The sequence below is a fragment of the Elaeis guineensis genome, chromosome 3, assembly GCF_000442705.2.
Source record: "Elaeis guineensis isolate ETL-2024a chromosome 3, EG11, whole genome shotgun sequence".
NCBI lineage: Eukaryota > Viridiplantae > Streptophyta > Magnoliopsida > Arecales > Arecaceae > Elaeis > Elaeis guineensis.
In genome coordinates this window covers 123,371,611-123,382,325 of record NC_025995.2, presented here as the reverse complement: position 1 = coordinate 123,382,325, position 10,715 = coordinate 123,371,611, and the positions used below count along the sequence as shown (strand labels likewise).

General features: G+C 39.5%; 1 protein-coding gene across 1 annotated transcript; it reads left to right on the top strand.

Annotated features, from left to right (window-relative positions):
* The first annotated feature begins 1,658 nt into the window (after positions 1-1,658).
* LOC105041449 (LRR receptor-like serine/threonine-protein kinase EFR) lies at positions 1,659-8,893 on the top strand. The gene is given in 5 exon segments (XM_073254800.1): positions 1,659-2,430; positions 2,575-4,338; positions 4,341-5,222; positions 5,225-5,359; positions 8,123-8,893. Coding segments are annotated over 5 exon segments (3,891 nt in total). The 3' UTR covers positions 8,461-8,893.
* Positions 8,894-10,715: the final 1,822 nt, after the last annotated feature.

Sequence of the window (10,715 nt, the reverse complement as noted above, 5' to 3'; positions counted from 1 at the left end):
TCATATATTGTCATGAAGTTTTACATCATCATCCTAAAATATGAGTGAGCACAAGCAGCCTCGAAAATTGGTTAAAAGAAAAATAGAAATATGAGTCAACAATACTTCAAAATAGAAAAGGAAAAGTGAGCCATGAGAAGGATCAGAATTCAAAGATTACAGAATTTTACTTTTGACATAACGTCTGGATCAGATTATTCGTGTAAAACTGTTTAGGTCAAATTATTCGAGAATTTTCACATGATGATATGGATTTTAAATATCGGACGAGTACGATTTTGTCATGGAGATTCTCTATGGTAGCCAAGTAACATGTGCACACAGGATGGAGACGAATGCCAATCCCAAGGTTAGGATTCAATCGAATGATAGAAAATGAAGCTCAATAAAATAGAGCCTTGATTTTGCTTCGACCTCAAGCCGCCAGCTTACTTATCCATATGGACGATTCATGAAATCTTTCAACAACTTTTCGAATATAAGCACTATCCGTGACTGACACCTATGATAAACAATCTTGATTCATAGATTAATGGATGGATTTTCTATTCTAATGGTCTGTCAGATTGAGGCCTAGCAACCTAGTAAATTCGGACTTAATTGCCTATCAGATCTCGAAGTAACAATCTACAGCATCACATTTATATAAAAAGTCATAAGAGGACCCGCAGATAGGCTCTACTCTATGAAACTAACCCCGCTCTCGCTGATATTCTTTCTCTTTTCTTATTATTCTTATGCTCCAATTGATTTAAACATTGGAGGGTCTTCTACCGAAGAACCTCCAATGAGAGTTGGCTTTCCTTGTAGGTCTCCCTTGGCATCCCAGTCCTTACATCAGTGCCAAGTTTTCGGGCCGAAAGGAGTCCGACCTTAGCCATATTTGCCTCGAGTTGGAGTCTTGCAGCAACTATTTTAAATTTTCAAAATATCATATCTTTTTGTTGATTAAAGAAATAGTCATACATTACCGTTGAATGTTATGCAAATTATTTTTTTATTTCTCAAAATTTGGAAATTGATTCCCTGGTAAGCCATTTGAGGAATTCTCAAACTCAAAAAGTTTGCCCCCGTTCTGTGAATAGTAGTGTAACGTAGTGATTGGGAAACAGCCCCTCCCAAACTTTATGATATGCCACGATACTTGTGGTTTCTGTCGGCCATCCTATCGGACTTGTATCACTTAGATTTGGTTCTTTATCTTCAATAATGTTTTTCTGCTTCTGTTCTTCATCCTTCGCTTCTGGCTTCTTAGAATCTACAATGATTCTGATAACTGAACTGGCGCCGGGAGGCTCTACAATTTCTATACCAGCAGAAGGATCTGGTTTTATGATACCAGATCCTTCCCACAGGCAACCAAACCCATGTCTCTTGTTGTAGAGAGGGGGTGAAGTAAAAAGAGTAAGGTTTTAAGAAGAGCATGCGAACTCAGATGGAACAAAGCAAGCAGCCAATTTGGCGGAGTGGAGAATTGACCAGAGGCCCTATCTTCCGACGGGTCGTCTCCTCTTGTGGCCCAAATGTGTCACATCCACCCGCACCTACCTACCGATCCACTAAAAAATAATAATAAAAAAATTCTTGCTTGAATATTTGATGGCCACCATCAACCAGTGTGCCCGTGCCCCCCGTCTGTGACGCGGTCTGTGCTTTAGATGGCTGCATCGCATTCTGTGGACCGAGAATCCGTGCTCTTTTTGGATGGTGTTTGTGTGGAATTTTGCCTTTCACGTGACGTCTGGGTCGAATTATTCGGGACTTTTTCACAAGATGATATGGGGTGTAAATATCGGACGAGTTCAGTTCCGCCGAGGAGATTCTCAGTAACGTGGGCGCAGGGGATGGAGACGAATACTCGTAGCAGGATCATCGTCTTCGTCCCTTTGTTGCTGTGTGTGTTGCTCCTGGAGACCTTTCAGCCTCCTACCGCAACTGCTGTGTCCACCCAGCAGCGTCGAAACAATGCAACCGACTGGTCCTCGCTCCTCGCCTTCAGATCCCTGATATCTGATGATCCACTAGGGTCTCTGGCCTCATGGAATGACTCTCTCCATTTTTGCCGGTGGGGAGGTGTTACGTGCGGTCGTCGTCACCCGGAAAGGGTCACGGCCATCGAACTCGAGTCTCTCGGCCTGGTTGGTCTCCTATCACCTTTCCTTGCCAACCTCACCTTCCTCCGGAGAATCAGCCTTTCAAACAACCGGTTCAAGGGACACATCCCGGAAGATTTTGGTCGCTTGCGCCGGCTCCGATATCTCAACCTGACCCTCAACTCCCTCGGAGGAGTGATTCCATCCGCTCTGGGCCGGTGCTCCCATCTCAGAGTCATCAGTTTGAGAGGCAATGCACTGCAAGGTGACATTCCATCCGCTCTGGGCCGGTGCTCCCATCTCAGAGTCATCGGTTTGAGGGACAATGCACTGCAAGGTGAGATTCCTTCTACTCTTACCGTTCTCTCACGCCTCCAAATTATCGATTTAGGGAGCGACATGCTTAGAGGGGAAATCCCTCTCAATTTCAGCCGCTGTCAATAACTCCAAGCAATTAACTTTACGAGCATCATGCTCACAGGTGGAATCCCTGCGGAGCTCGGCAATCTTCCGAGGCTTACTGTGCTGCAATTGGGCTTCAACAATCTCACAGGGGACATCCCGCCTTCTTTTGGAAACCTTCCCCTCCTGGCCATTCTAGATCTCTCTCAAAACAGCCTTACTGGAGTCATCCCACCTTCACTCGGCAACCTATCCAACCTGGTCTATCTTGCTATGTATAATAACAATCTATCCGGAGTCATCCCACCTTCACTCGGCAACCTATCCAACCTGGTCTATCTTGCTATGTATAATAACAATCTATCCGGAGTCATCCCACCTTCTTTGGGGAGCCTCCCCTTGCTGAATAGCCTTGATCTCTCGTATAACAGACTCACGGGAGCCATCCCACCTTCTCTTGGGAACCTATCCTTTCTGGATTATCTTGCTCTTGATAGTAATGTTCTTTATGGAGTCATCCCACCTTCACTCAGCAACCTCTCCAATCTGGTCCATCTTCTTGTGTATAATAACAGTCTATCTGGAGTCATACCAACTTCTTTTGGGAGCCTCCCCTTCCTGATTAGCCTTGATCTCTCGTACAATAGCTTCACGGGTGCCATCCCACCTTCTCTTGGGAACCTCTCCTATCTGCAGGTCCTTGAAATATCCAGTAATAATCTCCATGGAGGCATCCCATCTTCGTTGGGGAAACTGTCCTCTCTCGCTCTATTTCACTGCGTCGAGAACCATCTTTCGGGCGAGATTCCAGCTTCATTGGGACAACTCTCTTCTCTTATACATCTTGATGTTGGGCTCAACGAGTTGTCTGGTTCCATACCTTCCTCCCTCTACAATCTCTCGGCCCTCGTCGACTTGGGCATCGAATTTAATCAGCTCACGGGCACTCTTCCATCAGACATTGGCAATGCTCTTCCCAACCTTCAAAAATTTTTGGTGTCCCAAAATCAACTCACTGGACCGATACCTGCGTCGCTGGCCAATGCTTCTGCACTCCAAGACATCGAATTTGATTTTAATAGCTTCACCGGCACGATTCCTTCGAGCCTAGGAAAACTGCAGAGCCTTTATTGGCTTGATGTCGCCGCCAATCAACTAGAAGCGAAGGATATCACTGGCTGGAGTTTCATGATGGCTTTAACCAACTGCACGAATTTGCAATTACTACATGTACGACTCAATATGCTTGGAGGCAGGATGCCCACTTCAATCGCCAATCTTTCCACGAGGCTCGAATCTTTGGCGCTCGATAATAACCAGATATCCGGAGTAATACCTGACGGGATCGGGAAGTTGATCAACCTAAATTACCTTGATATGGGTACCAACCTTCTCCAAGGCAGTCTTCTTCCAGAAATTGGGAAGCTCTGGAGATTGCAATACTTGAATTTGGGAGAAAACATGATTTCCGGAGAAATTCCGTGCACATTTGGTAACCTCACCAAAATAGACAGACTGTATCTCCAACAAAATGACTTGGAAGGGAACATTCCATCGGTCTTTGGCAACTTCCAAAATCTAGAGTTGTGGAACCTCTCATCCAACAAGCTCACTGGTGCCATACCAAAAGAAGTTATGGGCCTTTCTTCACTCTCCATCTTCCTAGACTTGTCCCATAATCTGTTGAACGGGTCCATACACTCAGAAGTTGGTAATCTGAAAAATATCGGAAAGCTCGATCTCTCTCACAACAAATTATCTGGCCAGCTACCTGGCGCCATTGGTGAATGCCAGATCTTGACAAGCCTCCATATGGAATTCAACTTGCTTGAAGGAGAAATTCCTTCCCTTTTAGCAACTTAAAAGGGCTTCAGGAGCTAGATCTTTCACACAACTTATTATCTGGTCGTATACCGATATACCTTGAAGGATTTATTTACCTACAGTCTTTGAATCTATCTTTCAACAATTTCGAGGGTGACGTGCCAAAAGAAGGGATATTCAGCAATCTGAGTGCGATTTCACTCGGTGGAAATGATCGACTTTGTGGCGGAATTCCTGAACTGCACTTGCCAGCCTGCTCTATTGAAACCCCTGGGAAAGGACATAAATCTTTTGCACACAAGGCAATCATTATTTCAGTTGCCGGTGCGGTTTTCTGTTTGATTATACTACTATGCTTCTTTGTTGCTCGTAAATGGATACCAAAGTCTAGAATGAAATCGCTGTCTATATTTCGGTTGAGAGATATGCACGTGCAAGTGTCTTATGATGAGCTTTCCAGAGCTACTAATAGATTCTCTTCAGCTAATTTGATAGGCGCAGGAAGTTTCGGTTCGGTCTATAAAGGAATAATTGTGGATCATGGTAGTGAAAGAATTGTTGCCGTGAAGGTGCTCAACCTCCAACGGTATGGAGCTTGCAGGAGTTTTATGGCTGAATGCAAAGCCCTGAGAAACATCCGGCATCGAAACCTCGTCAAGATCTTCACTTCGTGCTCGAGTGTAGATCACCATGGTAATGATTTTAAAGCTTTAGTTTTCAAATTCATGCCTAATGGGAGTCTAGAAGAGTGGTTGCATCCGAACGCACATGAGGATCATCAATGTAGAAGTCTAAGCCTCATCCAGAGGCTGAACATAGCCATTGACATTGCTTTGGCACTGGAGTATCTTCATAACCTTGGGCCAACGCCAATTGTTCACTGTGATCTTAAGCCCAGTAATGTTCTTTGGATAATGACTTGACTGCTCGTGTGGGTGACTTTGGATTAGCAAGGTTTCTCGTGCAAACACATGGTGAATCATCTCAGAGTTCAAGCAGCACGGTGGGAATCAAGGGAACCATTGGTTACGTCCCTCCAGGTGTGAATTTTATTTGCTCTATCTCTCTCTCACATGCTCAAAGACGTGCTTTCATGCACCTATTGCTTAGGATTAGGAACTTGGATAAGTCGCTCTCTGTTACAAATGCTTTGTATAAATTTCAGTTCGAACAGCCCATGCCCTATACTTGGCTTGAAAGGACGATTCACCTTCCTTCACATGAATCCACCATTGAATCACCAACCGTGCAGCTCTTCATGCAATTTGAACCCTATTATCCATCCACCCGCATAGATCTTAAAGCAATGAATGGATGATCCAATGGTGGATTCCTATGGCTATGAAGGAAGGTCAATCGTTCTTTCAAATGAATGATGCAACCCCAACCCAACACCTGCTGTTAATTGAAAGTTGAGTCCATTGCAGCCAGTCATGGAAATTCCATTGCTGCTCAGAACCCGTTCTGTAGTATCTTGCAACTTTCTAGAGTTGGTCATGGTCGCATCAGGCCAGAATCAGTCATCAGGTCCAATCTGGACCACACCCAACTCAAGGCATTCTTTTGGGCTCTGTTGATTATGTGCCATAATCTCAGCCTTGGCCCACCTCGATATTAATCAGACTTTCTCCCAAAAATTTGTCTGCCAGCCTTCATGGGCCAGAATCCAGCCCAACCACTTTGTGCCTCTAAAGTGGGGCACGCCGGCGGGTCTCACTAAGAGTAATTTTTTATATACCATATGTGGTGCAGTAAAATTAATGTGGAGTGCTTCATGGAAGCCGATTGATCCGTATAGTGTAATTAATAATGGAACAGATGTTTAATGCCATAGAGTTTTTTTCTCAAATTTTCTAACGACAATACACTTACCTCCGTAGAAAAAAAAAAATATTATTATTATTTATAGTGCTTTATATGACTTTTGTGACTATATATAATATCTTGAACTATATATACGACTTCCTATATCTTTATATGATATCCTAAATATATATGATTTTTGATGTCTTATATGACTTTCTGTGAATATATATCTGTGATATATCCTAAACAATATATATGACTTCTTGTATTTTTATATAACATTCTGAACAATGTATATAGCTTTCTGATTCTTATATGACTTTCTATGAATATATGTGACATCATGAACGATATATATTATTTTCTGTGAATATATATAATATCCTGGGCAATATATATGGCTTCTTATTAATATATATGATATTTTGAACAATATATATAGCTTCCTCATGCTTATATGACCTCCTGTGAATATATATGACATTCTGAATAATATATATATATTTTTGATGCCTTATATGATCTTTTGTCAACATATATGACATCCTGAATAATATATACAACTTCCTATGAATATATATAATATTTTGAATAATGTATATAACTTTTTGTATCTTTATATGATATCTGTTGGTTATTATGACTTTTTGATGTATTATATGACTTCTGAACAATATATATAGCTTCCTAATTAATGCCTTATATATTATTTATGATGTTATATATATTCACAGAAAGAAATATAAGACATCAGAAAGCTATATATATTATTCAAGATATCTTATAAAGATATAGAAAGTCAAATATATTATTAAAATATTATATATATTCACAAAAGTTATACAAACATTAGAAAGTAATAATATTGTTCTTTCTTTGTTCTATAAAAAAAAAAAGATATTTTTGTCCCAAAAAATTGAGAAAAAAAAGCTGTATGGTATTAAATATCTTCTTTATTATTAATTATGCTATGTGGTTTAATGTGATTGGACGGTATGCTCTACGTCAATTTTACTGCACTGCATGCATGCAGTGCACAAAGAATTTCTCATTGAACTAATTCAATTGGGCCTAGATTATTGAATTTGTGATTATTCGTTGAACTGCATGCCGAGCTGATAGGACTCGAATAAAAACAAATAACTGGCTAATGAAAAAAATATGCCTTATTTTATCTCTTCTCACTCCTGATGAAGCTCTATAGTTTATCTCAATCTTCCTTCCATGAAAATCCTAATAGAAGTTCTTAGTAATTTTGAAAATTGACATTGAGCTTTATTTTCTTAGGATAATTGAGAACCACCTAGGGCTATCAATGTAACTAAACATTCTTGAGATAGTTTCTAGAAGAGAACCAACTTTAATTTGAAGCTAAATAAGCTAAGTTCGAACCAGCAAAACATACTCAAAATTAATCTCAAATCGAGCTAAAAATCAATTCAACTTCAATGAGCTTGACTTGATAAGACTTGAACATAGTTACACCATACATATTATATATAGATAGTTTACTATCGGATTGAACTTTTATCTATCATTTTTTTTTTCACATTTGTTGGACCAGCTAAATATTACATTAAAAATAGGCTTGAACCAACTAGAGTTGATTTCGACTTGATGTAGGATTATAAGCTGATCAATCTGGCCCATGTTTGACTCAGCTCAAATCTTAGATTGAATCAGAGTAATCATAAACAAATCAAGCTTGATCTTAGTGTGCAAGCTTGAAATTAATTTTAGACCTACTTTAATCAGGTCCAAGAACCCTGGATTAATTGCCATTTTTATTTTTGGTCCCTATTCACTCAAGAAGTGCTTCAGTCACAGGGCTTTTTCTCTGTTTGGTTGATTTTATTTTATTTTATTTTTCCAATAGAGCATCTGGTATACTTATAACTCTGCTTATTGTTGCAATATATGTCATTCAGTATCAGAGCTTGATGCTTGTTGACCTCAAAAGTTTTAATAGCTTTATCAAATGTCCAAATGCACTGCAGAGTATGGCATCGGCAACCAAGCATCTACAGCTGGGGACGTGTACAGCTATGGAATTCTTCTGCTCGAAATATTTATAGGAAAGAGGCCTACCGATGACAAATTTAAAGATGGCCTAAACCTTCATAAATATGTTCAAATGGCCTTTCCAGAACAAGTTATGGACATCATAGACCCCAGATTGTTCTCAGCAGAGGAACATGAGGAGTGTATAGTTTCAGTAATCAAATATGGCCTCCTGTGCTCAAAGGAATCACCAGAGGAGCGATTGGAGATGACAGAGGTTGCCAAGGAAATGGTGGCAATAAGGGATAAGTTTCTCAAAGGACTGAATCCATGACTAAATCTCAAATGACTCAAACAAGCCCTTCTGAATTTTCTTTTGGAACATGTCCTTCATCACCGGCTGTTTATTTTGTGCTCAGAAAGAGTCTCTCTTTTTTCTTTGTGCGCGCGAGGGTGCATGCTTTTGGGTGCATCCATCAAGAATTAGAATAATGCTGCAATAAGATATTGAATATATAATAAATAGAGCAAAGAGACCATGAAATTTTCAAATAAAAATGCCTAAAGGACTATAGCCTCACGGACATCTCCTGTGGAATGAATGAGATTTTCATGTAAGCAACCTGAAGCCCTTTTTCTTGAGATTTATTATTATTCCTGAGAAATTTTTGAGGTCTATTACTAGCCTAGAGCATTTTTATTACTACGGACCTATTATCTGTAGATTGGAATGGTGATCTGTGGTAGCCTCTCCTCCGCTTATTCTTCTTCTACTTCTGTTTTTTTCTCCATGGGACTGTAGATGGACAAAAAGAGCTCTTACAATTTTGGATAATAAATTTTTCATGCATAGTATTCTAAGTAAAAATCTAATTACAAATAATAATTCTTTAAGAAGAACAGTGGCGGGAGATTTTTTTTTTTATTTTTGTTCGTTCTGATAGAATTGTTCTATCTGCTAGTTTTAGTATTACAATGGAAGAAAACTTTTGAGTAAAAGCTGCAGCTAAATATTTTTTTTCTGATTGATGTCATGGGAATGGTGTGTATTTTTAGTTTTTTATCTTTCTTTTTTCTTCCCTATTGATCCGAGTTTGCAACAGAATGCAGGAGAGAAGGCTTCCAAAAAATTATTTTTCAAAAGTAAGTGGAGTCCATTATCTCCTCTCTATATATAAATATTTTTTTTATTTTTTATATTGATAAAATAATGATCTTTATTCGTATCTTTCTCTCAATTTTCAAGTCATTAACAAAGGGAAACAATAAATATGCCATCGAATGAGGAAGAACAAATTTAATCAATGAAAAAAAAAAAAATATATTGATGTAAGATTACAATCATCAATTATCACTGTTGTGCATCATGCTTGTTCAATATTAAATTTATAAGAATGATGGTAGAATTAAATATGGCAAACATTTAGATGCATCTTTTTAAATATTTTCAGTGTAAGACCATGTTTCAGGTAGAGCTATTCATAGGCTTAGTTTGAACATAGAAAATATTAAATTTTGCATAAGCTCCATACGATGCCTGATGCAAAATGAATATAGTTTAGGCCCTGGGCACAACCCATAATTATTTCTACTTCCAGGTATGGTAGTCCAATCACTGAATCCTGATTTGTTCCAAATAAATGCTCGTTACCAAATTGTCCTTGGAAAATACAATGGAGACATTGGCCAGAGTTACTAAATTTATAATTTAAAAATCTGAGAGGGTCCCACCGAACCAGAATTGAGGCAGGCAGGCTCGCATTTGGGTGGAGGGGCAAAACCGAACCGAGAGTTTCGAAGAAAAGAAGCGATGATTCTAGATATTATTGGAACTTCCTTCTCCGAGAAATCCGGCCCCTCTCCCCCGGTCTCTCATGGCGCTCTCCGTAACCCCTGGTCCCCTCCTCTGCCGTTTTCCCGGGAATCAGCGGACCCCGGCCGCCGCCCGCTCTTCTATTTCTTTCGCTACCCTTCTCGATCGCCGGAAGACCATCTCCATTCGATGTTCCGCGGCTTCAGGTCACGTGATCCGCACACCTTCCCCGTTCCTTCTAGATTTTTTCCAGATCTCTCGCCTATCTGATATTATTCTTCTTCCTATAATCTTTTGGTTTATGGATTGCCTTGCAATTCTTGGATTCTTGATTAGAAATTTTACTATTCATCGCACGCTGATATTTCTTTTCAGGTTTTTGGATTTTGTTTATTTCTTGGCGCTAGGTATAGAAAATTGATTGGACTCAGATAACAATTGGGGCGATTAGAAAAAGAAATTTTTTTCTCAAACCCTGGAATTGTTTTGTTGAAGGGAAGTGATCATAGGATCTGAAACATAAATTTATCATACTAAAGACATAGAGGCATATATATAGACCGGTAGATGTATCATATAGTGCTCGGATGCCGTGTAAAGACAAGCATGCATATTCATGGTAGAATAGTAGCAAAGAATTTGATCAAGATGCCAGGAATAGTAGTAATGTTTTGTTTTTATTGTGACAAAGGGATCATATTCAATTTATTGGATTTCAAGATTTTGTTTATGATGAAATCTTGAAATTCTTTTGCTGAACCTATGTTTATGGTTCT